This window comes from Pseudoliparis swirei, chromosome 11, assembly GCF_029220125.1.
Source record: "Pseudoliparis swirei isolate HS2019 ecotype Mariana Trench chromosome 11, NWPU_hadal_v1, whole genome shotgun sequence".
NCBI lineage: Eukaryota > Metazoa > Chordata > Actinopteri > Perciformes > Liparidae > Pseudoliparis > Pseudoliparis swirei.
The window spans coordinates 15,324,752-15,351,525 of record NC_079398.1 but is presented as its reverse complement, the minus strand read 5'-3'; the positions used below and the strand labels follow the sequence as shown (position 1 = coordinate 15,351,525).

The 26,774-nt window shown below is 47.4% G+C and overlaps 2 protein-coding genes across 7 annotated transcripts in view; both read left to right on the top strand.

The window, feature by feature from the left end:
* Positions 1–6,025, top strand: part of mgaa (MAX dimerization protein MGA a) — a 29,211-nt gene extending 23,186 nt beyond the window's left edge. For all 4 annotated transcript variants that reach the window (XM_056425570.1, XM_056425572.1, XM_056425571.1 and 1 more), the window contains exons 24-26: positions 2,732–3,127; positions 3,205–3,288; positions 4,644–6,025. In XM_056425570.1, the coding sequence (XP_056281545.1) occupies positions 2,732–3,127; positions 3,205–3,288; positions 4,644–5,722 (1,559 nt within the window). In that variant the 3' untranslated portion in view covers positions 5,723–6,025. The remainder of the gene's footprint in view (positions 1–2,731; positions 3,128–3,204; positions 3,289–4,643) is intronic.
* A 262-nt stretch (positions 6,026–6,287) lies between these two features.
* Positions 6,288–26,378, top strand: mapkbp1 (mitogen-activated protein kinase binding protein 1). 3 transcript variants are annotated; one of them, XM_056426383.1, is made up of 31 exons: positions 6,288–6,712; positions 10,854–10,945; positions 11,457–11,519; positions 11,641–11,698; positions 12,014–12,184; positions 12,429–12,566; positions 12,646–12,828; positions 13,031–13,048; positions 13,935–14,095; positions 14,276–14,474; positions 14,877–15,014; positions 15,529–15,731; positions 16,481–16,572; positions 17,876–18,001; positions 18,100–18,170; positions 18,611–18,732; positions 19,306–19,493; positions 19,744–19,807; positions 20,283–20,411; positions 20,493–20,623; positions 20,811–20,857; positions 20,943–21,089; positions 21,167–21,286; positions 21,366–21,487; positions 21,870–22,000; positions 22,752–22,922; positions 23,712–23,793; positions 23,873–24,336; positions 24,403–24,996; positions 25,284–25,369; positions 25,881–26,378. In XM_056426383.1, the coding sequence occupies exons 1-31, from the start codon at positions 6,587–6,589 to the stop codon at positions 26,118–26,120; spliced, it is 4,677 nt and encodes a 1,558-aa protein (XP_056282358.1). In that variant the 5' UTR covers positions 6,288–6,586; the 3' UTR covers positions 26,121–26,378. The 3 variants fall into 3 exon arrangements, with proteins under 3 accessions (XP_056282358.1, XP_056282357.1, XP_056282359.1); XM_056426382.1 differs by having other exon boundaries at positions 6,289–6,712; positions 21,161–21,286; XM_056426384.1 differs by lacking the exon at positions 13,031–13,048 and having other exon boundaries at positions 6,289–6,712; positions 21,161–21,286.
* Positions 26,379–26,774: the final 396 nt, after the last annotated feature.

The window sequence follows — 26,774 nt, the reverse complement described above, 5'->3', positions numbered from 1 at the left end:
ATTACTTCGGTTTTGTCTGAGTTTAACATCAAGAAGTTGCAGGTCATCCATGTTTTTATGTCTTTAAGACATGCTTGAATTTTACCGAGTTGGTTGCTCTCCTCTGGTTTGATCGATAGATATAGTTGAGTATCATCTGCATAGCAATGAAAGTTTATGGAGTGTTTCCTGATAATATTGCCCAAAGGAAGCATGTATAAAGGTAAATAAAATTGGTCCAAGCACGGAACCTTGTGGAACTCCGTGACTAACGTTGGTGGTTATCGAGGCGTCATCGTTTACAAATACAAACTGAGATCGAGCTGATAAATAGGATTTAAACCAACTTAGTGCCGTGCCTGAAATGCCAATCGACTGCTCCAGTCTCTGTAATAGGATGTCATGGTCAATGGTGTCGAATGCAGCACTAAGGTCTAACAAGACCAGTACAGAGATGAATCATTTATCTGATGCCATTAAGAGGTCATTTGTAATTTTCACCAGTGCTGTCTTGGTGCTGTGGTGTTTTCTAAATCCTGACTGAAACTCCTCAAATAAACTATTATGATGTAGAAAGTCACACAACTGATTTGCGACCACTTTCTCAAGGATCTTGGAGAGGAAGGGGAGGTTAGAGATCGGTCTGTAGTTAGCCAACACCTCTGGATCCAGAGTGGGCTTCTTCAGGGGAGGTTTAATTACAGCCACTTTGAAGGAGTGTGGTACGTGGCCTGTTAGCAGAGACACATTGATAATATCTAATAGAGAGCTGCCAATTAAAGGCAAAACGTCTTTAAGCAGCCTCGTCGGGATGGGGTCCAAGAGACAGGTAGACGTGTTAGAAGTAGAAACCATTGACGATAATTGGTCACGGTTGATGGGAGAAAAGCCCTCCAAATATACACCAGGGCATACAGCAGTTTCCAAGGCCATTCCACTTGAGGACAGATTGGCACTGGTTAAGGGCAAGAGATTATTAATCTTGCCTCTAATAGTTAAAATCGTTTCATTAAAGAAGTTCATAAAGTCATTACCACTGAGGTCTATTGGAATACTCGGCTCCACAGAGCTGTGACTCTCTGTCAGCCTGGCTACAGAGCTGAAGAGAAACCTGGGGTTGTTCTTATTTTTCTCTATTACTGATGAGTAATCGGCTGCTCTGGCATTACGGAGGGCCTTCTTATATGTTTTAAGACTATCTCGCCAAACTAAGCGGGATTCTTCCAGATTAGTTGAACGCCATATGCTTTCAAGCTTTCGTGACGTTTGCTTTAGTTTGCGGGTCTGAGGGTTATACCAGGGAGCAAACCTCCTCTTCCTCACTGTCTTCTTCTTCAGAGGGGCTATCGAGTCCAGTGTCATTCTCAGAGAGCCTGTGGCACTATCAACAAGATGATCAATCTGGGATGGACTAAAGTTAGACCAGGAGTCCTCTGTTATATTGAGACGTGGTATTGAATCAAATGCAGAAGGAATCACTTCTTTAAATTTAGCTACAGCACTGTCAGTTAGACATCTGGTGTAGAAACTTTTGACTAACGGAGTACACTCCGGTAGTATAAATTCAAAAGTTATGAGGTTGTGGTCTGACAGAAGAGGATTCTGTGGGAAGACCTTCAAATGCTCAATGTCAACGCCATAAGTAAGAACAAGATCAAGCGTGTGGCCAAAGCTGTGAGTGGGTTTCTGTACTCTCTGACAGAAGCCAATCGAGTCCAACAATGAGATGAATGCAGCACCTAGGCAATCATTATCAACATCCACATGGATATTAAAATCTCCTACAATCATAACTTTATCAGTTTTAAGAACCAAACTTGATATAAATTCTGAGAATTCAGATATAAACTCTGAATATGGACCTGGTGGCCGGTACAGAATCACAAATAGAATTGGCTGTAGTGTTTTCCAGGTTGGATGTGAAAGACTAAGAACAAGGCTTTCAAATGAGTTGTAGTTTAATTTAGGTTTAGGATTTATTAATAGGCTCGAGTCAAAGATGGCTGCTACTCCACCTCCTCGACCGGTGCCTCGAGGAATGTGAGTATTAATATGATTTGGAGGAGTCGATTCATTTAGGCTGACATATTCTTCATGGCTCAGCAGGTTTCAGTTAGACAACATAAATCAATGTGATTATCTGATATTAAATCATTTAGTAACACAGCTTTAGATGACAGAGATCTAATATTTCGGAGACCACATTTAATAGTCCTGTTTTGTTGCACTGCTGAAATAATGATGTTAACTTGTATAAGGTTATTGTGTACGACTCCTCTTCTGCTTTCTTTTGATAGAATTAATTTAAGTTTAAGTGGCCGTTGGACAGACACAGTCTCTATGGAGCTCTGGGAGGGACTGGGTGGGAGGGGGCGGAGGCTCCGGGGGAGGGATGTGCTATGTGGGACACTGGGTGACAGGGATGACAGGGGCGTGGGGCTACTCTGTTTCTGCTTTCTGACATGAACCCTGCGTTGTCACAGATATGGCTGTCCGTTGATCAACTTGGTCATATATCTCTTGTTCTGCCTGTTTTGTGACATACATGCCTAAAAGGTGTCTAATATTACTAGATTGAAATAATATCGCCATTATAATTATTATAACGATGAGGATTTTTTTTTGGTTTCCTATGTTTTGGTGCTCCCTCAGGACTTGGTGCCCTACGCACAGCGCGTAGTGCACATAATGGGAGCGGCGGCACTGACTACTGTATAGTATTAAGACATATTTAATGTGTTTATGGCTGCAGGTACGAGTCAGCAGAGAATCCTCACTGAGCTGCAGCACCAGTCTGCCACACAGAAGGAAAGACACGAAACAGCCAATCAGCTGCAAACAGCAGGGGGCGGGGCCTCAGATCCTCCAGCAGGGGGCTCAACTGAAGACATCATCATGGCTCCTCCCATCGCTCTACGTGTTCTGCCGCCTCAGAACGTCCTGCAAGTGTCCGTCCAGGCTCCTCCTCCTGCATCCCACAATGCATCAGTGGCGAGGGACAGGCCCAGGACGATACCCAACATCCTGTCCCGCAGTAGGACTCCGTCGTCGTCCTTTAAGAATCTGGGGGCTGCCGAGGTCCTATCGTTGGTGCTTGCTGCGTTGCCGAGGAAACCAGTCCTGACCGTGAGCCCGGTGCCTCCAGCAGGTAGCGCTCACCACCGCTCGGCTCTCTGCCTCCATGTGCTTTTATTCTGAAGTAACACTTCCTCTTCCTGTCTACAGGCATCACCACAGTCACTCTCAACCTGCCTAGTCTGACCCACCAGCAGATCCACCTCACCTCACTGCCCCGCCCCACTATCACAGGTAAGACCTGCAGCAGCTTCACTAACCTCACAGGTAACTAGTTACAGGCAACTAACTAATCTCACAGGCAACTAACTAACCTCACAGGTAACTCAACTAACTAAACTAACCTCACAGATAACTAAATAACCTCACAGGTAACTAGTTACAGGCAACTAACTAACCTCACAGGTAACTAAACTAACCTCACAGGTAACTCATTTAATTAACTAACTAACCTCACAATAATGCAACTAACTTACATCACAGGTAACTAAACTAACCTCACAGGCAACTAACTAACCTCACAGATAACTAGTTACAGGTAACTAAACTAACCTCACCGGTAACTAACCTTACAGGTAACTAGTTACAGGCAACTAACCTCACAGACAACTAACTAACCTCACAGGTAACTAACTAATCTCATCGGTAACTGGTTACAGGTAACTAAATTAACAGGTGACTCAACTAACTAAACTCACAGGTAACTCATTTAACTAACTAACCCCACAATAACAACTAACTAACCTCACAGGTAAATAGTTACAGGTAACTAACCTCACAGGTAACTCAACTAACTAAACTAACCTCACAGGTAACTAGTTACAGGCAACTAACTAACTAACCTCACATGGAACTAACTAACCTCACTGGTAACTCAACATACTAACTAACCTCACAGGTAACTCATTTAATTAACTAACCTCACAGGTAACTAGTTACAGGTAATTAAACTAACCTCACCGGTAACTAACTAGTTACAGGCAACTAACTAACCTCACAGACAACTAACTAACCTCACAGGTAACTAACTAACCTCACAGGTTACTCAACTAACTAACCTCACGGGTAACTCAATGTACTAACTAACCTCACAGGTGACTCAACTAACTAACCTCACAGGTAACTCAATGTACTAACTAACCTCACAGGTGACTCAACTAACTAACCTCACAGGTAACTCATTTAACTATCTAACTAACCTCACAATACCTCAACTAACTAACCTCACAGGTAACTCGGCTAACTAACCTCACAGGTAACTAATTTAACTAACTAACCTCACATGTAACGAATGTAACCAACTAACTAACCTCACAGGTAACTAATTTAACTAACTAACCTCACATGTAACGAATGTAACCAACTAACTAACCTCACAGGTAACTAATTTAACCAACTAACTAACCTCACAGTAACTAATTTAACCATCTAATTAACCTCACCGGTAACTTAAATTAACTAAATTAACTAACTAAATAATCTCAGGTAATTAACTAACTACCTTCATCATAATCTAATTAATTAATAACTTGTTTATAATTTATTGAAGTTTATTTAGTTATTGACATTAGCTTTTGTTTTGTTTACAGCTGGAAACTTCAACAACCTGCTGCAGCTCGTTCAACCATTAAGTACACAACAAACCCAACCACAACAACTACTACAACCACAACAACTACTACAACAACAAATACTACAACCACAACCACTATTACAACAAATACTACAACCACAACAACAAATACTACAACACATACAACAAACACAACCAGAACAACAACAAATACTACAACAAATGCAACAACAAATACTACAACAACCACAACAACAAATGCTACAACAACATCAAAAACAACAACACATATTGCAACAAATACTACAACAACGACAACAACAACAACAAATACTACAACCACATCAACAAATACTACAACCACATCAACAACAAATACTACAACAGACACAACAACAACAAATACAACAACAGATGATACAACATATACAACAACAAATACTACAACAACCTCAACAACTAATACAACAACAACAAATACTACAACCACAACATATACAACAAATACAACAACAACAAATACTACAATCACAACAACAGATACAACGACCACAACAACCAGCACCACCAGCTCTTCTCCAGCAGCAGCAGCAGCAGCTTCCAACTCGGCCGTCCCTCCTGATCTCTGCTGATTCAGACCAGGTCAGAGACCAGGACCAGGTCAGAGACCTGGACCCGCCTGGCGGTGGGGCCGCGGTGCCAGTAGAGGGGCCTCTCGACGAGAGTCTGACCTCCATCCTCAACGAGATCGTGTTCCTCAACCAGCAGACCGTCACCTCGCCGGAGAACCCTGAGGATGCGCTAGTGGGCGGAGCCACGGAGCAGGAACACGCCCACAAACCTTGGCTCTTGGAACTGGACTCGGACTCTGACGACCTAACAGACTCAACACTGTCGCAGCTCATTGGGAACACTCATGTCTTAGCTCCGCCCCCTCTGCTTCAGATGAAGGTGGGCGGAGTCAAAGCGGCAGACCCCCCCAGCAGCGACGTAGCAGCAGGAGGGGAAGAGGGGGGCCGGAGACGGGGGGGCGTGGCCTGGAGGCCCATGCCGAGGCTAGTTCCCCTGGGGCTGAGAGGAAACCCCCCCAGCTGACCTCACTGATGATGTCATCGATCAGACCTTGTGTGTGATTGGCTGTTTGAGTTAGTCTGTTCTTCTGGTGAAACAGGAAAACTCCCGAGGTGTGTTTGTGTGTGTGTGGATCACTGAAGACAAGAAAGAGAAACATTTTATATCAAAGTCGTACTACAGGGACTCGTCTAGACCTGCTGGAGGTCAGGACCATGACCCACTGTGTGACATGAAGCTGCTCTTCTTTACTTTGTTTAGTTTTTGTACATTGAAGAACTTTGTAAATACATGACATCACCTTATCAATAAAGATTAAAGACTGAATGATGAAAGATTGTGTACACAGCCTCACAGACACACACTAAAATATACTGAGTATTTTCATCCATCTAATAAACACGAATGAAGCTGTAGTTCGTGTGTCTGCCGCTAGGGCCGCCGCAGCGTCAGACACGATACCGGAAATACAATAAAGTAAAAGCACCGCTGTCGGTTTTGGTTCTCGTCTGTCAAAGGGAAGTAGTCCCGTGACTTCACATGATACCGTGACGGTGTTAGTCCATATTATTAAATACATTCTCCTCAAAAAGAAACTGAGGAACTCATATTCTGATCAGACTGAGATCCTCGCGGTGTTATTTTGAAAAGCCTGGCCGAAATTGCTCGTGTCGTTGCCGCATAGGTTCTTGACGCTCGGTCCCTCAGCTCGTGTCTCCGCAGCGGCGGAGGAACCGGAGCCCGCGGCCCGGACCAGCCCACAACCCGAACCCAGAGGCGAGCGGCCCGGACCTGACCGGCGCGGCGCGCAGACAGAATGACAGCAGCGGCCACAGAGAGGAGCTCCAGCCGCTGAGAGAGGCTGCTAACCGGGCAGCTAGCAGCGCAATGACCGCGGAGGGAAGCGGAACGATCCGCAGCCGCATAAAGAACCTGCTGCGCTCCCCGTCCATCAAGCTGCGGAGGAGGAGGAGCGGCGGCGCGGCGCGGCAGCAGGAGGAGCTGAGCGGCAAGGTGGGAGGCGGCAGCGCTTATGTACATACACATTATAGATATATACACATGTCTCTATATACTCGTATATCTATATACACATACATATATCTACATACACATGTAGATATGAGTATATAGATGTATGTGTATCTATATATATATCTACATACACGTATATCTATATACACATACACATATCTACATACTGTTACCACCTGGCTCACGGCTGGTAAGAAAAAGGGAGGCCACACACACTGATCTTTATAACGAAAACTATTTATTGTAGCAACAAAACACTACAAGAAGCACATGCCGAGGCTGGTGCAGCAGGCCCTGCTGAGTGATAGTCATAAGTGCAGGAGCGAGAAAGATCACGCCCCTTGGTGCCTCCTTTTATGTTCTCTGGTAGCTCCTCCCACCAGGAAGCCCTTTAAGGCCAGGTACCCAACTGCAGCGGAAGAGGGTCGTCACAATACACATATCTATATCCTCATATACACATACATCTACATACACATACATCTATATACTCATATCTATATACACATACACATGTATCTGCATACACATATATCTATATACTCATATACAGGCACGTGCACAGACATTTTGGGGGGCAGGTGCTCAAACCAAAAAAAAGGGCACCCAATGCCAAAAAAAAATTCTGACAGTTGAAGCATAAGCAGCATTACACTGATGATGCAATACATCCTCGACCTGCGTCTCCTCTGGCAGCATCAGACAGCTAGCTTACATTTTCTTTATGAATAAAGATGAATTATTAGAGAGCAACAACAGTACAAGCATTCTGATTGGCTAATGGGCGTCATGCCAGCCACGTATTGCCCTCCTCGCTGGTCTGACACAGATCCGTATTGCCCTCTTGCGTCATTTTCAAAATGAGCGATATTGATAGACATCAACAGCCAAGAGCAGTGGTCCTCAAACGGCGGCTGTAGCTCAGTGGGGTAAGAGGGCTGTCCTTCAACCGCAAGGTCGTGGGTTCGATCCCCGCTCTCCCCATTAGCTGCAAGTCGAAGTGTCCTTGTGCAAGGCACTGAACCCCCAGTTGCTTCCCGGGCGCTTCACCGCAGCCCACTGCTCCTTAATAACTAAGGATGGGTTAAATGCAGAGAACTAGTTTCCCCTTGGGGATTAATAAAAGTGTATATTTATTTATTTATTTTAAAACTAAGGCCCGCGGCCGGATACGGCCCGCCTCCACATTTGGCCCGGCCCTCTGAACAAGAGAGGCCTTATGATTTTTTTTCAGTCTGGCCACGAAAATCCTAGACTAGCCCCTGTTGAATAGAACGGAATAAGAATTCTCTCTCTCTCTCTCTTTCTCTCTCTCTCTCTCCTCTCTCTCTTTCTCTCTCTTCTCTTTCTCTTGAATTCTCTCTCCTCTCTTCTCTCTCTCCCTCTCTCTCTCTTTTCTCTTGAATTCTCTCTCTCTTCTCTTCTCTCTCTATTCTCTAAACATAACTAACGTCAGTAAACAGCTGGACGAGGCTTTGAAATCACGGAGTTTTTGTTTGTTTATTTGTTTCGGAACCGTCGGACCAGTGACGTCATGTTTTCAGCAGCGCTAATGTTGTGGTTGATTTATCACAAAACAACGTCAGGGGACAAACACCGTCAGGTGTGTCTGGTGCTGCGGGTCAGAGGAGAAGGAGGTGCAGCCGTTCGGTGGCGCGAGGAGCACTGCGCGGAGGAGGAAGTGGAGGAGGAGGAGGGAGGGGCGCGGCGGGGGGAGGGAGAGGAGGGGGGGCTCGTGAGCGCCGCGGATCGGGTCGGGGCGAAATTCTCACAAGAACTCAAATAAATGCCCCGTCGGATATTAAAACCCATTGGGGTGGGGACTTGATGACAGAAAGAGTAACGTTTATTCTTAAATACGGATGAATAAAAAAAATGTGTCTCCAGCAAAAAGGGCACTTTACTCATCCAGGGCAAAGGGGCTGGTGCTTGAGCACCACTAGGGCTCTATCTGTGCACGTGCCTGCTCATATATCTATATACACACACACATATATCTACATACACACACACATATATCTATATACACATATATCTACATACACATTCATCTATATACACATATCTACATACACATATATCTATATACTCATATCTATGTACTCATACATCTATATACACATATATACACATATATACACATACATCTATACACACATATATATCTATACACTCTTATAGATATACACTCATATAGATATATACACATAGACATACCAGTGGCGGGGCGTGCATGTTCTCCCTCGGCCTTCAATGCCATCTTACTACAGCTGAACAACCTAATGTAAGATATTCGTTCACCAGTATTCCGGTCCGGGGCTTTTATTGTGAAGGAGCTGATAGAAAGAGATAAAGTTGCCGTGTTTCTTGTGTTAATAAGTAACGTAAAACCCTCAGTTACACGAATAACCTCATTATGACGTCACAGCTACAAGTTATTATTGGTTTGGTGTAAACACCTCGTATTCAGATGACACTACAACAAGTGAAATGTTACATGAAGCAACAACAACAACAACACCTACAAACACATTCAATTAAATTCAATTCAGTTTATTTCACAAATTACAAATTTGTCTCAGAGTGCTTTACAATCTGTACACATAGACATCCCTGTCCCAAAACCTCACATCGGATCAGGAAAAACTCCCAAACAACCCTTCACAGGGAAAAAGGGAAGAAACCTTCAGGCACCGCACTAAGTTGGTTTGAATCCTATTTATCAGATCGATTTCAGTTTGTATTTGTAAACGATGAAGCCTCGATAACCACCAACGTTAGTCACGGAGTTGATGATGATGATGATGATGATGATGATATTCCTTTATTTGTCCCACAGTGGGGAAATTTCAAAAATCACAGCAGCGGTGCACATCAGAGCATCAATGAAAATAAATATAAAACACAAAACTAAATACTAAAAACTAAAAACGTAATACTAAATATACAGGGGGGAAATAAAGTAAAGTGCTGAGTAAAGTAAAGTGCAGAGTTTGCCACGATCTCCAGCGATCTACTGCAGTTTGTTGTGCAGCCTGACAGCAGCAGGAAGGAAGGACTTGTGGTTCCTCTCCTCAGACACCGGGGAGGAATCAGCCGGTGGCTGAAGGAGCTGTGCAGAGCTGCCAGTGTCCTGCATGGGGTGGGAGGCGTGGTTCATCAGGGACGAGAGCTTTGCCATCATCCTCCCGCCCCCCACCACCTACACAGTATCCAGAGGACACCCCAGCACGCTGCTGGCCTTCTTTATCAAAGTTCCACAAGGTTGTTCATCCTTGAGAGGGATCCTCCTCTATTGCTCTCCTGAAGGTTTCTTCCCTTTTTTTCCCGTGAAGGGTTGTTTGGGAGTTTTTCTTGATCCGATGTGAGGAGCTTGATAACTGATGGCTCTGGCTCCCATCCTACTTTTTAAGACTCTAGGAACTACAAGTAGCCCCGCAGAGAGCAGATACATAAACACGCTCATTAAGCTTGTGGTCCACAGCGCCGTAAAGAACACCATGACAACAACCTGATTGGATAAAAGTTCCCGTTAAAATGAATGTGACTGGAAGCAGCGCTGCGGGATGGAAGCACAGCAGCAGAGGAAGACAATAAGAAAATAAGACAATACAAATTAAGAAAATAAAAGATTTTTATTTTTTATTATAAAATAGCTATAACTTTGTAATTATGTTTAGGCCTTCAGAGACGACTAAGAAGGCCCTAACGGCCCGCCACTGATATACATGTACATAAATACACACAAGTATATGTACACACACATACACACACACACATGTACACACACACACATATATCAACACATAGACACACAGCTTGTGAGAAATAACTTTATTTACTTGTTTTCGTTTATACATTTTTCTTTTTAATCTCAGTCTGGTTAGTCTCAGTCTGGGTAGTCTCAGTCTGGGTAGTTTCAGTCTGGGTAGTCTGGGTAGTCTCAGTCTGGGTAGGCTTGGTAGTCTGGGTAGTCTCTGCCTGGGTAGTCTGGGTAGTCTCAGTCTGGGTAGTCTTGGTAGTCTGGGTAGTCTCTGCCTGGGTAGTCTGGGTAGTCTCAGTCTGGGTAGTCTTGGTAGTCTAGCCCTTGGATGAAGTCAGTCTGCTTCCTGACCTCCAGGTGACCTTGGAGAAGGTTCTGGGCATCACGGCTCCAGGGACCCGAGCGCTGGCCTGCGACCCCCGAACCGGACTACTGGCCTACCCTGCAGGGTGAGTGTGTGTGTGTGTGTGTGTTTGTGTCCGTGTGTGTTCTATGTTCTTTTACAATAGGAACACCGATTTAACATATTTACTTGTATTTAAACAGAATTAAGTGTTGCATTCTGGGTATAAACATGAAGTAGAGGATTAAACTCACACAGACACACTGCCTCATGTTTAGAGGCTGAGGAGATTATCAGATTAAAGACACACACAGACACACATGCACAGACACGCACACAGACACACTCACACACACAGAGACACACACACACAAAGAGACACACACACACGCAGAGACACACACACACACACAAAAAGACACACACAGACACACACACACAGACACGCACAAAAAGATACACACAGACACACAGACACAGACACACATGTGTGTGAGCAGTGGGGTGCCGTTTTTTTGTGGTTCTGTTCTTACGTGTTAACACATAGTCTGTGTGGTGTGTGTGTATGTGTGTCTGTGTCTCTTTGTGTGTGTGTGTGTGTGTGTGTGTGTCTGCAGGTGTGTGGTCGTCCTGTTGAATCCTAAGAAGAACAAGCAGCATCACATCTTCAACAGCTCCAGGTAAACTTTCAGCGAATCAGCTCTCACGTCCTGCCTGTCTGTTCTTATTATTCTCATCATTGTTGTCATTGTAGTATTATTATTGTTGTTAGTATAATCAGAAGTGTTGGCTCATCCTCAGGAAGGCCATCACCACGCTGTCCTTCTCCCCAGACGGGAAGTACATCGTCACCGGAGAGGTGAACAATAGATGTCATGTGAACAGATGAACAATATGTGATGTGACCAGATGAACAATAGATGTCATGTGACCAGATGAACAATAGGTGTCATGTGACCAGATGAACAATAGATGTCATGTGACCAGATGAACAATAGATGTCATGTGAGCAGATGATCAATAGGTGTCATGTGACCAGATGAACAATAGATGTCATGTGACCAGATGAACAATAGATGTCATGTGACCAGATGATCAATAGGTGTCATGTGACCAGATGAACAATAGATGTTACAATGATAGATTGATGTCTGTCCCCCCCCCCCCCCCTCAGAGTGGTCACATGCCTGCGGTGAGGGTGTGGGATGTCAGTGGGCGTGTCCAGGTGTCGGAGCTCCAGCAGCATAAATATGGAGTTTCCTGCGTCGCGTTTTCCCCCAACAGCAAATACATCGTGAGCGTCGGATACCAGCACGACATGATGGTGAACGTGTGGAGCTGGAAGGTAACTATACATATAAATATACATATATATATATATATATATATATATTTATATATATATATGAAAATAAACATGAAACTGAATTCATCAACAATTCCAAAATAAAAGCCTAAATACAAATAAAGTCCCAGTACACTAAATAATAATTGATGGTAAAGCCGTTCATTCAGACGACGGTCCAATGGGCCTCCAGAGGTCAGATCACATGACCTGTGTTGACAGCTGTTGTTGTTGTTGTTAACAGAAGAGTGTGGTGGTTGCAGCCAACAAGGTGTCCAGTAAGGTGACAGCCGTCTCCTTCTCAGACGACAGCTCCTACTTTGTTACCGCCGGCAACCGCCACGTCAAGTTCTGGTACCTGGACCACGCCAAGACCTCCAAGGTTCCCCCGGCCACCACTTCCTGTTGATGGAGACCTGCTGTGAGCTGCTCGGTCACTGATCCCTGTCCCCCGTCTGCAGGTGAACGCCACCGTGCCCCTGCTGGGGCGTTCAGGGCTGCTGGGAGAGCTCAGGAACAACTTCTTCAGCGACGTGGCGTGTGGGCGTGGCCGGCAGGCCGCCTCCACCTTCTGCATCACCTCCTCCGGGCTGCTGTGTGAGTTCAACCAGCGCAGGCTGCTGGAGAAGTGGGTGGAGCTACGGGTGAGTCCAGGTGGTGCAGCCCAGAACCTCTCACTGAGGCCTCGGCTGAAACTAATGATCCTCTGCTTCCTGTCTGCTTCCTTTCTGTCTGCTTCCTTCCTGCTTCCTGTCTGATTCCTTTCTGCTTCCTTCCTGCTTCCTCTCTGCTTCCTTCCTGCTTCTTGTCTGCTCTCTGTCTGCTTCCTTCCTGCTTTCTATGCAGACGGTGGACTCTGCGTCCGTAAGTCGTCGTCTCTCCTTATATTTAAGGTCTTCAGTTGTCGCTAGCTGCTGGTTAGCTGTTAGCTTGCCATACAAACTTACAGCTGGGAGCTAACATGCTGCTAGATGAGTACATGCTACCGCTAGCTAACAAACTAAAGGTTAAGAGTTTAGACTTAACGGAACTTTGATCATTTAACAATTTCTTTGAGCTTTATAATTTAAATTCTTGAATGTAATATGCTCTATTAATCTCCCCTGGGGATGAATAACGTAATATCTTATCTAATAGAATAATATGCTAATAACATAGTAATACACTAATAACATGAAGGATATAGTTATGAATCTTTATCCTCACTGGCTGAGCTGACTGACTCGGACACGCCCACTTCCTTCTTCTGACTCCATTGGTCATTCAAAATCAACACTCCACCTGATTGGCCGAGATACTTAAAACCTTGTTGACAATATTACTATCTTCATCATCCTCATCTTCATCTTCATCTTCATCATCTTCATGGTGAACTCAAGACCAAGTGGACATCATTACTCACCGCTCTGTCTCTGTCTGTCCTCCTCTCCTCCTCCTGTGTGTCCTCCTGTGTGTCCTCCTCTCCTCCTCCTTTCCTCCTCCTGTGTGTCCTCCTGTGTGTCCTCCTGTGTGTCCTCCTCTCCTCCTCCTTTCCTCCTCCTGTGTGTCCTCCTGTGTGTCCTCCTCTCCTCCTCCTTTCCTCCTCCTGTGTGTCCTCCTGTGTGTCCTCCTCTCCTCCTCCTTTCCTCCTCCTGTCTGTCCTCCTGTGTGTCCTCCTCTCCTCCTCCTGTGTGTCCTCCTGTGTGTCCTCCTGTGTGTCCTCCTCTCCTCCTCCTTTCCTCCTCCTGTGTGTCCTCCTGTGTGTCCTCAGGCGTCTCAGGCCACCTGTCTCTCCGTCACAGACGAGTTGATCTTCTGTGGTTGTTCTGACGGGACGGTTCGAGCTTTCAGCCCCGTCAGCCTCCACTTCCTGTGCACCATGCCCCGCCCACATTGTCTGGGGGTGGACCTCGCCAGCATGGTGGACGCCAGGTGACGCACACACACACACACAGAGACACACTCACACACACACACACAGACACACACACAAGCACACACACAGAGACACGCATACACACAGAGAGACACACACACACACAGACACTCTCACACACACACTCACCCTCACTCACTCACACACTGACGCAGGTTGCCATGGTTTCTCCTCAGTCAGCTGTTCTCCAGCCGGCCCGAGGCCCGGTACCCGGACACCGTGGCGTTGACCTACGACCCCGCCAGCCGCTGGCTGTCCTGCGTGTACAACGACCACAGTGTTTACGTCTGGGACGTGCGTGACCTCCGTGACCCCCGCAGGGCGGGGAAGCTCTACTCCGCCCTCTACCACTCCGCCTGCGTGTGGAGCCTGGAGGTCAGTGCCCTGGGGCCCAGAGGTCAAAGGTCTCGTGACGGGTTTCTGCAGGAATGATAATAGTTGACACTGAGAGCAGCACGTCGGCAAAGCGTTCACTTCCTGTGTCCACTTCTTGTGTCCACCGTGTGGCGCTAGAGAACATGACTTCATGCTGCTCGAGGACACGTGGAGGCTGTCTGTGTCCTGGCTGCCAGTAGGGGGCGCTACGCCCACTCAGGCTGTGAATGCTTTTTTTAGTTGTGTGGTGACGCGCTAGGCCACGCCCCTCAGAGGGTGATTGGTCCATTTCTTGTGAACAATTACAAATAGTGGAAACTCTAAGTGGGCGGCGCTTAATCCTCAAATTTACTTTTTCGTGCTTAGACCCGAATAATAATAATAATGTCTCGTGTCTCACAGGTGTACCCAGAGGGGGCGGGGTCAGGGGGAGGGGCTCAGCTGGCCCCCGGCTCCTACCTGTCCTGCTCCTCAGACAACACCATCCGGCTGTGGAACACCGACGGACACAAGCTCCTCACCAAGAACATCCTGAGCCAGGTACACACACCTGAGCTACACCCATTCACCTGATCTCTACCTGTTCATCTGACCTACACTCATTCACCTGAACTACACCCATTTATCTGACCTACACCCGTTCACCTGATCTCTACCTGTTCATCTGACCTACACCCATTCACCTGAACTACACCCATTTATCTGACCTACACCCGTTCACCTGATCTCTACCTGTTCACCTGAACTACACCCATGTATCTGACCTACACCCGTTCACCTGATCTCTACCTGTTCACCTGAACTACACCCATGTATCTGACCTACACCCGTTCACCTGATCTCTACCTGTTCACCTGAACTACACTCATTCACCTGAACTACACCCATTTATCTGACCTACACCCATTCACCTGATCTCTACCTGTTCACCTGAACTACACCCATTCACCTGAACTACACCTGTACCCCTACACCTGTACCCCTCGTACATAAGTCTTTGTTTACCTCTACAGTAAACTGACCCTCCTGATATCAGTGACCTTTGACCCCTCAGGACTTACAAAAGGTCATTTATTTGGACGACAACGTCTCCACCCTGCTGGACCCCGAGAGTGCCACCGTCACCGGGGGCAACACGGAGAAGGCGGGGTCATCAGACGGGCAGCAGGCTGACCAGAGCAGGGCAGGCATTAGGACCCTGAGGGTGAGTCCTGATGGACAACACCTGGCCTCTGGAGACCGCATGGGAGTCCTCAGGTGAGCTGGAGGGGCGGAGCCTCTACTCATGAGGGGTTAGGGGTAAGGTACGTTCACGCGGTTTTTTCGCGCGACCGAATCCCATAAAAAGTCAACGCACAGACGCGTGTTGCTGCGATAGATGCAACAATTTTCCGGGCGGTGCTTTTCGGGCAACGCAATGTGAGAGACGTGTTTACAGCGATAGTTTCGCAACTCGGGCCAATCAGCTCTTGAGTTGCTCCGCGCGTCATCGCAATAATGTTATAAACACAATAACATATATTATAATGTTATGAACACAATAACATATATTATATATTATAATGTTATGAACACAATATCACGCGTTAGATGTTCTCGTAGCGCTGGAAGTCTTTCAGACGTAACAGTAACTTCATCAGTGAAAGTGACCGAGCTGTGTGAGTCTACGGGTGATGATATGTATAAATATATATATATATATATATATTTACATATATATATGATATAATGTTATGAACTCAACACGAGGGCGTTAGATGTTCAGACGTTTGTGGGATGTCCTCAACAAGTATAAAGCAGAACTAGTGGTTAGTTCTTCGTGGTGGATGACGGAAATGATAACTGTCTTTACGGAGACGAGACACGGAGATAAGCCCCGCCTCTCGCGGAGCGTCGCTTTTGGTGTGAACGTACCTTAACAGTAACCTGTGTGTGCGTGCGTGCGTGCGTGCGTGCGTGTGTGCGTGTGTGCGTGCGTGCGTGTGTGTGTGTGTGTGTGTGTGTAGGATCCATAATCTGGACTCTATGGAGGAGATCTTGAATGTTCAGGCTCACGACTCTGAGATTCTCTGCCTCGAGTTCTCCAAACCAGAGACTGGTGAGAACCACGTACATTACATATATGTATATTAAATATACATATAAACTATATATATATTAGGGCTGTCAATCAATTAAAAAGAATTTACAAATTAATCGCACATTTTGAAATTCATTAATCGCGATTAAAGTTTTTTTTTCTTCTTTTTTTTAAAGACAAAGCTTCACACAGAGCTGTGTTTTCAAAGAGGCTCCTACATATACAGTGCCAGCGAGGTATTTAATATCGTGTATGATAAATTGTTTCTTCAGTGAAACATCCAGATTAGTAATAAAAAAAGGTGCATTTGAGACCCCATTGGTCCTGTCATCTTTAACATTGAACAGCAGCAGAACCAGTGGCCTTGGTAACTGACTGACATTCAAATATGTCACGTTCACCCTCTGGAGGCTGGGGGCATTTTCTCCATTCTACAAAAAAATGTAAATTCACCTTTTAAAGGCTTTTGCATATGACACATACCCACGTGTTATACATCAAACATTCCAGAACAATCTCATCTCTATATTGAGGCACATTGTCCTGGTGCCGTGTTCTCTGCTTCTCTGACTGACAGGCTGCGATAGAGCCTCACCTGTGTGGTGGGAGGTCCTTTGTGATTAACTGAGTGTTCATTGGTTGTTTCTTTCGCTAAATGTTGACAGACAAACGGATTGACAAATCACGTTGAAGGTTTCGTGTGACGAGTTATTTCCGCGCCGCGTCACCCGACACGTCGCCCCTCCGTTCCTCTGTGTATCAGAGGGGGAGACGGGAGGAAGGAGCGCAGGAGGAAACCCGACTGATTCATCCACGAGTTAAACTGATTTCTGCTCCGTATTTTCGCGGAAAAATAATTGTTTTTAAAACGGAAACAGTGTCAAACCGTACTGCCGCGGTTTGACACTCAGAGGAGTGCAAAAACGTCAACGCACACCGGAAGTAAACAAAGTTCCGTTAATTGCGTTAAAATATGCTAATCGCGACAAATTAATCGCATAGATTAACGCGTTAACGCTGACAGCCCTAATATATCAGCTTCACGGCCATCACCCGTGGGTTTCCCCCCAAAGCACCAGAGATTCGACAATACTAAGGTTCTGTTCGGCAACATTCATTGTTTACCAGCAGACCGCAAGACTGCGCCTCTGCTAACTCTTCCAAACTCACCCTGTACTGCTCCTTTTATTGGAGCAGCATCAGCTCAGCCAAGGCCAATTAGACACCCTGCCCCTCTAGCTGCCACACTATATATGATTGTGTCTTTTTGTCTCTTGTCTCCTGTCTCTTGGTCTCCTGTCTCTTGTCTCCTGTCTCTCAGGTCTCCAGCTGTTAGCCACAGCCAGTCGTGACCGTCTGATCCACGTCCTGGATGCCAGCAGAGACTACAGTCTGGTCCAGACTCTGGACGAACACTCGTCCTCCATCACCGCCGTCCGATTCGTCGGTCAGTCTCGTGACCTCTGACCTCTGACCGCTCATGTTCAGGTTGTGTTTGTGAATGATATCATCTCTCTGACATCACCCATTCTCCCTGTTTGCCAGCCAATGAGGGGAAGGTGAGACTGATCAGCTGTGGAGCTGATAAGAGCGTCTACTTCCGCACGGCTCAGCAGGTGAGTCCTGGGGGACGCCCTGGAGTCCTGGGGGACGTCTGTTTCATTAAAGACGGGTTAGAGGCGTTTGGGCCAGCTGGGAGACCTCCAAGTCCACAAAGCACAGATAGACTGGTTGGGCTCCTAGGACCCCTCCAGTGGTCTTGGGGGGTAAAGATCTGGTCCACAGTTCCTCCTCTCAGCTCTCTGGCATAAACTTTCCCCCGGAGACCGAGTAGTGAGGGACCAGGAGAGTTCTAGACTCTCCGGTCCCCCTCTAGAGTCCAGCTCAGTCTCCGGTCCCCCTCCGACATGTCCTCTCGGTTGAGAGGACATGTCGGTTGGATTTAGGATCTTTATTCGCGGGCTGCCGCCTCCACACCGATGACCCTTCGACCACAATAGAGGCCACTGGTTCTCAAGATAGTCTTCTTCCTCCTCTTCCTCCTCCTCCTCCTCAGGTGGAGGGCGGGCTCCAGTTCACTCGGACTCACCATGTGGTGAGGAAGACGACGCTGTACGACATGGACGTGGAACCAACCAGGAAGTACGCTGCAGTGGGCTGTCAGGACCGCAGCATCAGGTGTGTGTGTGTGTGTCTGTGGGTGTGTCTGTGTGTGTGTGTCTGTGTGTCTGTGTGTGTGTGTGTGTGTTAATCCACGTGAAGCTAAACAAACATGACAGTTCAGTCTGCAGGGAGGATTATTACCCAGCAGGCACCAGGAGGAGGATTATGACTATGATTCCTCCTCCTGCTCCTCCTCCCCCTCCTGCTCTTCTTGTTCCTCCTGCTGCTCCTCCTCCTCCTCCTCCTCCTCCTCAGGAATAAGAGTGTAGATCAGACATCGTGTTATTCAGTTTATTTTGTATAGCCCATAATCTCAACCTCCCCTCAGAGGGCTTCACAGTCTGTACACATAGACATCCTGACCTTTGACCTTTGGGTACCTCACTCTGTATTTAACTGTCCTCCAGGTTTAATTCACATGAAGTTACAGAAGTCCTGCAGCACTTGAAGGCACCGCGAGTAGCTCATTGGTTCTTTCATTAAGCCTTATGATAAAAAAGATGATTCATAATTAATAAAGTAGACATTAGAGATTCCTGTCCACGCTGCCCCCTGCTGGTCACCATGGTAACACATTCCCACCCCCAGGATCTTCAGCATCAGCAACGGGAAGCAGAAGAAGATGTACAAAGGCTCTCAGGGAGAGGACGGCACGCTCCTCAAGGTGCAGATAGACCCGTCGGGTCTCTACATCGCCACCTCCTGTTCAGACAAGAATATCAGCATCTTCGACTTTTACTCCGGGGAATGTGTGGCCACCATGTTCGGACACTCGGGTCAGTGAGTATATACATGTGTATATATCTATCTATATATATACATATACTGTATATATATATGTATATATTTATATATATATATATATTAATTTTTATATATTTATATAAATATATATATATACATACATATATTTATTTAAATATATATTTCTATAGATATATATATATATATATATACATACATATATCAATTTATATATTTATATATATATGTAAATATAAACATATATATCTCTGTGTCTCTCAGAGATCGTCACCGGGTTGAAGTTCAGCAGTGACTGTAGACACCTGATCACTGTGTCTGGAGACAGGTACGTCACGTCCTCATGTCCTCATATCCTCATGTCTTCATGTCCTCATATCCTCATGTCTTCATGTCCTCATATCTTCATGTCCTCATTTCTTCATGTCCTCATTTCTTCATGTCCTCATATCTTCATGTCTTCATGTCCTCATTTCTTCATGTCCTCATACCTTCATGTCCTCATACCTTCATGTCTTCATGTCCTCATATCTTCATGTCCTCATATCTTCATGTCTTCATGTCCTCATATCTTCATGTCCTCATTTCTTCATGTCCTCATTTCTTCATGTCCTCATACCTTCATGTCTTCATGTCCTCATTTCTTCATGTCCTCATACCTTCATGTCTTCATGTCCTCATGTCTTCATGTCCTCATATCTTCGTGTCTTCATATCTTCATGTCCTCCAGTCCTGAACTAGTCATTTATCTACAGATCAATTTATTTATGTGGTAATCTGCGTCTGTGTGTGTGTGTGTGTAGCTGTATCTTTGTGTGGCGTCTCAGTCCAGAGTTGACCATCAGGATGAGGCAGCGGCTTGCTGACCTTCGACCTCCCGACTCTGCTCAGACCTCCCAGAATGCACCTCAGCAGAAAGTGATCAACCACAGGTTTGTTCACCAGTTAAACATGTCATCATGTTCATGAGAGAAGTGTGACCTGTGTGTGTGTGTGTGTGTGTATGTGTGCAGCCGGGAGGTGTCTTCTCCTCGTGTTGTTAACATGTCGTCTGACAGCGACAAGGAGGAGGAAGAGGAGGAAGAGGAGGAAGAGTGCAGGAGTCCTTATATGGTCACAGCAGGGCACCTTGAGGAGGAGACGGGTCTGTTCCATATATAAATAAATATATATATATATATATCTGTGTGTGTATATATATATGTTTGTATATATATATATATATATGTACTGTATGTATGGATATCTCTGTTCTAATTAAATAAGACATTAATATAACATATTTAAAGTGTTCCAGGTATAAAGGTCAAAGTCTCGTTGTGTTCCCGTAGAGACGCGTGACGAGACGTTGGACGCTCAGCGCTGCAGAGACCTGAAGGTCAGACTACGTGGTGTTTACAGGGTTCTGGTCTCAGGTGGTCCTGGTCCTGAACCAGGATCATAGTGCTCCTCTGACCCCTCAGGATGCAGCAGGGGGGCACCTCCCTCGCCGGCGCTGGTCCAGGAGGATGGCCGGCAACGAAGTCCTGGAGGTGAAGTCCATGTTGGACCTCAGGCTGCTGGACTTGGACTGTCCTGACAGACAGGCGGAGCTGCGGGCGGAGCCACAGGTCAGGAAGCTCACAGGAACCACAACGAACCAGACTCCATGAAACAGGGTTAACTTTACCTTTTCACCCAGGTGAAGATGTGCCTCGTTGATGTTAGCCCCGCCCCCTATGAGATGGGCCACTTTGTGGGGGCGGGGCTTCACATGACCAATCAGAAGCTGGGGAGCAGCATCAGTCTGCAGGTCAACACTGCATGGGTGAGAACACGTTCAGGAGGAGAACCCAGACACCTAAGAACCGTCTCTGAGTGAAGAACCTGTACATCCGTCTGTCCAGGACAACGAGCTGAGGACCAATCAGAGGCCAGACTTCATCCCGCTGGCCAATCACAGCCCAGACAGGGAGGCTGTGGTGCTGTATCCAGACCAATTGGAAGACAGTGTGAGCCTGGCAGGAAGGTCTGTAATTATGTCAAAACAACAACAACAAGCTACTCTGACCCACAATCCTTTGCAGCAGCTATAAGATAAAGAGTCCCATGTGATGAGGAAGTAGCAGACCTCCTCTAAACCCCGCCCATCCTGTCAGTGACCTCCTCTAACCCCTGCCCCTTCCTGTCAGTGACCCCGCCCCTTCCTGTCAGTGACCTCTAAACCCTGCCCCTTCCTGTCAGTGACCCCCCCCCCCTAAACCCCGCCCCTTCCTGTCAGTGACCTCCTCTAAACCCTACCCCTTCCTGTCAGTGACCCCCTCTAACCCCCCCCCCCTTCCTGTCATTTACGTCCTCTAAACCCCACCCCTTCCTGTCAGTGACCTCTAAACCCCACCCCTTCCTGTCAGTGAGTTCCAGGTGAAGGAGGCGTGTCCTGCTGCAGGAAGTCAGGACAAACCCAGTCCAGACAGTGGCTGCTCACTCGGGTTCAGCTCCAGCCTGTCCAGTCCAGACAGACCTGCAGGAGAAGGGGAGACAGGTACAGACAGACCTGCAGGAGAAGGTGAGACAGGTACAGACAGACCTGCAGGAGAAGGTGAGATGGGTACAGACAGACCTGCAGGAGAAGGTGAGACAGGTACAGACAGACCTGCAGGAGAAGGTGAGACCGGTAGAGACAGACCTGCAGGAGAAGGTGAGACCGGTACAGACAGACCTGCAGGAGAAGGTGAGACAGGTACAGACAGACCTGCAGGAGAAGGTGAGACAGGTACAGACAGACCTGCAGGAGAAGGTGAGACAGGTACAGACAGACCTGCAGGAGAAGGTGAGACAGGTACAGACAGACCTGCAGGAGAAGGTGAGACAGGTACAGACAGACCTGCAGGAGAAGGTGAGACAGGTACAGACAGACCTGCAGGAGAAGGTGAGACGGGTACAGACAGACCTGCAGGAGAAGGTGAGACAGGTACAGACAGACCTGCAGGAGAAGGGGAGACAGGTACAGACAGACCTACAGGAGAAGGTGAGACAGGTACAGACAGACCTACAGGAGAAGGTGAGACAGGTACAGACAGACCTGCAGGAGAAGGGGAGACAGGTACAGACAGACCTACAGGAGAAGGTGAGACAGGTACAGACAGACCTGCAGGAGAAGGGGAGATGGGTACAGACAGACCTGCAAGAGAAGGTGAGATGGGTACAGACAGACCTGCAGGAGAAGGTGAGACAGGTACAGACAGACCTGCAGGAGAATGTGAGACTAATTAATTGTGTCTCACTTCTCACAGGACCTCTCAGTGTGGATGGACACTCCTCTGAGCTGGAGGACGAAGAGGAGGAGGAGGGAGGAGCAGGAGGAGGAGCAGAGGTCACGACCTCTCTGCTGGTCCCCCAGACTCCAGACCAGGAGGCCTTCCTGAAGGAACACTTTGTGACTCTGGCTAACCTCTCAGGTTCAGGTCTGGACCCACACCTCCATTTCACATCCAACAAGTCCAAAGGTCTTGGACTTGTGTTCAAGACCTTTGGACTTGTGTTAACGGTCTCTAGACTTGTACTGGTCTTGGACTTGTGTTAACGGTCTCTGGACTTGTACTGGTCTTGGACTTGTGTTAACGGTCTCTGGACTTGTACTGGTCTTGGACTTGTGTTGAAGGTCTCAGGACTTGGACTTGTGTTGAAGGTCTCAGGACTTGGACTTGTGTTGAAGGTCTCAGGTCTTGGACTTGTGTTAACGGTCTCTGGACTTGTACTGGTCTTGGACTTGTGTTGGCGGTCTCAGGTCTTGGACTTGTGTTGAAGGTCTCAGGTCTTGGACTTGTGTTGAAGGTCTCAGGTCTTGGACTTGTGTTGAAGGTCTCAGGTCTTGGACTTGTGTTGGCGGTCTCTGGTCTTGGACTTGTGTTAACGGTCTCTGGACTTGTACTGGTCTTGGACTTGTGTTGAAGGTCTCAGGTCTTGGACTTGTGTTGGCGGTCTCTGGACTTGTACTGGTCTTGGACTTGTGTTGAAGGTCTCTGGTCTTGGACTTGTGTTGGCGGTCTCAGGACTTGGACTTGTGTTGAAGGTCTCTGGTCTTGGACTTGTGTTGGCGGTCTCAGGACTTGGACTTGTGTTGAAGGTCTCTGGTCTTGGACTTGTGTTAACGGTCTCTGGACTTGTACTGGTCTTGGACTTGTGTTGAAGGTCTCTGGTCTTGGACTTGTGTTGGCGGTCTCTAAGGACAGATGTGTCTTCCCTATTGACAGGAAGTCCCAGCCGAGGGTCTCACAGCTCCAGTGAGAGTCTCAGCATCTCGTCCCGGTTCCTCTCAAAGAATCCTGCTGCAAGGTAAAACATCATGACCCCGTGAACCTAATCCGGATCATCGGGACCCGTCCGTGAGCCCTCTGGTTCTGTTCCTCCTCAGCCGAACGGTGTTTCCTCTCCCATCTCGGCCCACTGGAGGAGGAGGGGAGGCTCGTCCTCTGGTCTCAGAAGTTCGCCCTTTGATGGGGAAAAACCAGGACCAAACCCAGGACAGGATGTCATGGAACCAGGACCAAACCCAGGACAGGATGTCATGGAACCAGGACCAAACCCAGGACAGGAGGGTGTCATGGAGCCAGGACCAAACCAAGAATCAGGACCAAATCTCCTTAGTTCAGGACCAGGCACAGTCCCAGAACAGGATCAACCAGGACCCGCCTCCACATGTTGTGAACCAGAACCATCTCCAGCCCGTACGGCCCTCCCCCCTGAAGAAGAAGGTCCAACCCGCGGTGGAGTCCAAGAGGAATCTGGGACCGACGGGCCAAGCCGCTGCCTCACATCTGAACTCCTCTCCTGGACTCCGGAAGGCTCAGTCGGTCCAGAACCTGCTGATGGACTCAGGTAAGACTGGAACCTCTAGAACCTCAGGTGAGCCACTCAGAACCTTCATCCTGCTCTCTCCCCCAGGTGAGTCCTCCGGTCCGCCCAGGGAGGTCCAGCTGCTGCTCCCTCTGCAGCGCCCCACCACCCTGCCCTCCTCCCCGAGGCGCCCCCTGGCCCCTCCCTCTCAGAGACCCAGCCCCGCCTCCCCCAGATCCCCCCTACAGGAACCAGCCTTTGCCCTCTCCACTACCCTGTTGTCTGCCCCTCCGAGGAAGTCCTCCTCCTCCTCCTCCTCCTCCTCCTCTGCGGCGGCGTCGCGCTCCTACATGAGTCCCACCACCAGCTCCAAGGCCAAGATGTCTCGCTCCGTCTCCGTGGGCGACGGCTTATCAGGATGTGGCGAGGACCCCCCGGTGACCCCCTCTTCTCAGGCCAAAGACACGCCTCCTCCTCTGGCCACGCCCCCCCATGCTGCCGTTGTTCCCGTGGTGGCCTCCTCGTCTCTGGGTAATCAGGCCGCCCCTCCCCCCCCCCGGGGCCTCCAGACTCGGGTCCCCAGCAGGCCGCTGCCGGACAAGCCCTCCCTGGCCTGCGTCTCCCCCCTCCCCCCCCCTTGGCAGGGGGAGGAGCCTCGGAGTCCTGGAGGCAGCAACAGCGTGGAGCCGAGAGCCAGCGCAGGTTTGGACCCTCTTCCTCCTCTTCCTCCCTTCATACTGTCATCTTTAAATATGGGCTCGGGGAACTGGCTCCTCTTCATTCCTCTTCACCCTCTTCGTCCTCTTGCTCCGCACTGAAGGGTGAGCTCTTTCTCCTCCTCCTCTTCCTCTTCCTCCTCCTCAGTATTGACTTTGCTGTTTCCTTTATGAACAGAAGTGATATAGAACCGTTGTGTTGGCAGAGAGACCTCACCTCTCTCTCTCTCTCTCTCTCTCTCTCTCTCTCTCTCTCTCTCTCTCTCTCTGCAGACCAGCCAATCAGCATGGAGTCCTGCAGGTCTCTGACCAATGAGCTGCAGAGCTGCTTCAAGAGAGCAACACACCTGTACAGGAGAGTGAGTCCTCAGGCTGAGTGTGGTTGACATATAAACATATATATATAATATATGTATATATATATAGTACTGTGTATATATATACATGTATATATATATATATACTAACATATTATACGTATATATATATATACATGTACTCTGATTTTATATCTATATACATATATATATATTAGGGCAGTGAAACGATTAAAGTGACTTTTTTTCATCCCGATGTGCGCGGACACGCCGGCATCCGAGCTCTGCGGCGCGCGAGACGGAGATCGGAGTCGTGTTAACGCGACACTAGAGACAGAATGACATGCTGCTGGTTAGAGACGACCAACAACAGACGGATTGGAAGCTCATTCTGCGCATGCGTTAAATGCATTAAAAAAACAAAACTAATTAATCCTGTAATTTAATTAACTGAGTTAACGCGTTATTTTTCACAGCACTAATATATATATATATATATATATATATTTGTATATGTATATTTATACATGACTCCCCCCCCCCCCTCCCTCAGGTGAGCGGCTCCTCCCATGGTGACTCCACCTCCGACCAGCACCAGATGGCTGTCGTCCTATCGGAGGCCTTCCAGGGAATGAGGGCGGAGTTAGACTGTCTGCCGCTCGGCGCACCGAGCATGCTGGGGGGCGTGGGGGGCGTGGGGGGGGACAAGATGGCAGCTCTGCTGGAGGAGTATTCTCTGCTGCTGCTGCAGGCCATCCACCAGAAGATGGATCACCTGGAGACACCACACTGAGGCTCCTCCTCCGCCCCTGCTCCTCCTCCTCACAGATGAAGATGTGAACTTCTCTCCTCTTATTGTTATGCGACCCTCTTTCTGGTCAAACTTTCTCTTGTTTTTAAACTTTTCTTGACGTTAGGGACCAACATGAGAAGCTTTGAACAAACTTTATTGTTCCTCATTCGAAGAACATTCACTTGAATCTAAACACACGTCACTTCCTGTGTCCTGAAGCTTTTATAACTTATTAAACTCTTTAACACAAAAGGTCAACATGAAGGACACATGTGTTTCTTTGAAGGTGGTTCATGTTCACTTCATTCATCGAGCGCGTCACACAGGAAGTTTACCAAAATAAAAGTCAGTTCTTTGGGTTCCAGCCTAATAATAAGAATAACTTTATTTATATAGCACCTTTAAAAACAATGTTTATAAAGTGCTCCACAAAGAGTCAAAGCCAAACAATTGGAACAGCAAGAAACCAATATTACATTTACAAGTAAATTTAAAATTAAATGGATCACTCAAAAGCTGCTCTATAAAAATGGGTTTTAAGAAGTGATTTAAAAGAAGTTACTGATTCTGCGAGCCTTATCCCCTCCGGTAGGTCGTTCCAAAGTCGAGGGGCTCTAACAGCAAAAGCACGGTCACCCTTTGATTTAAGCCTCG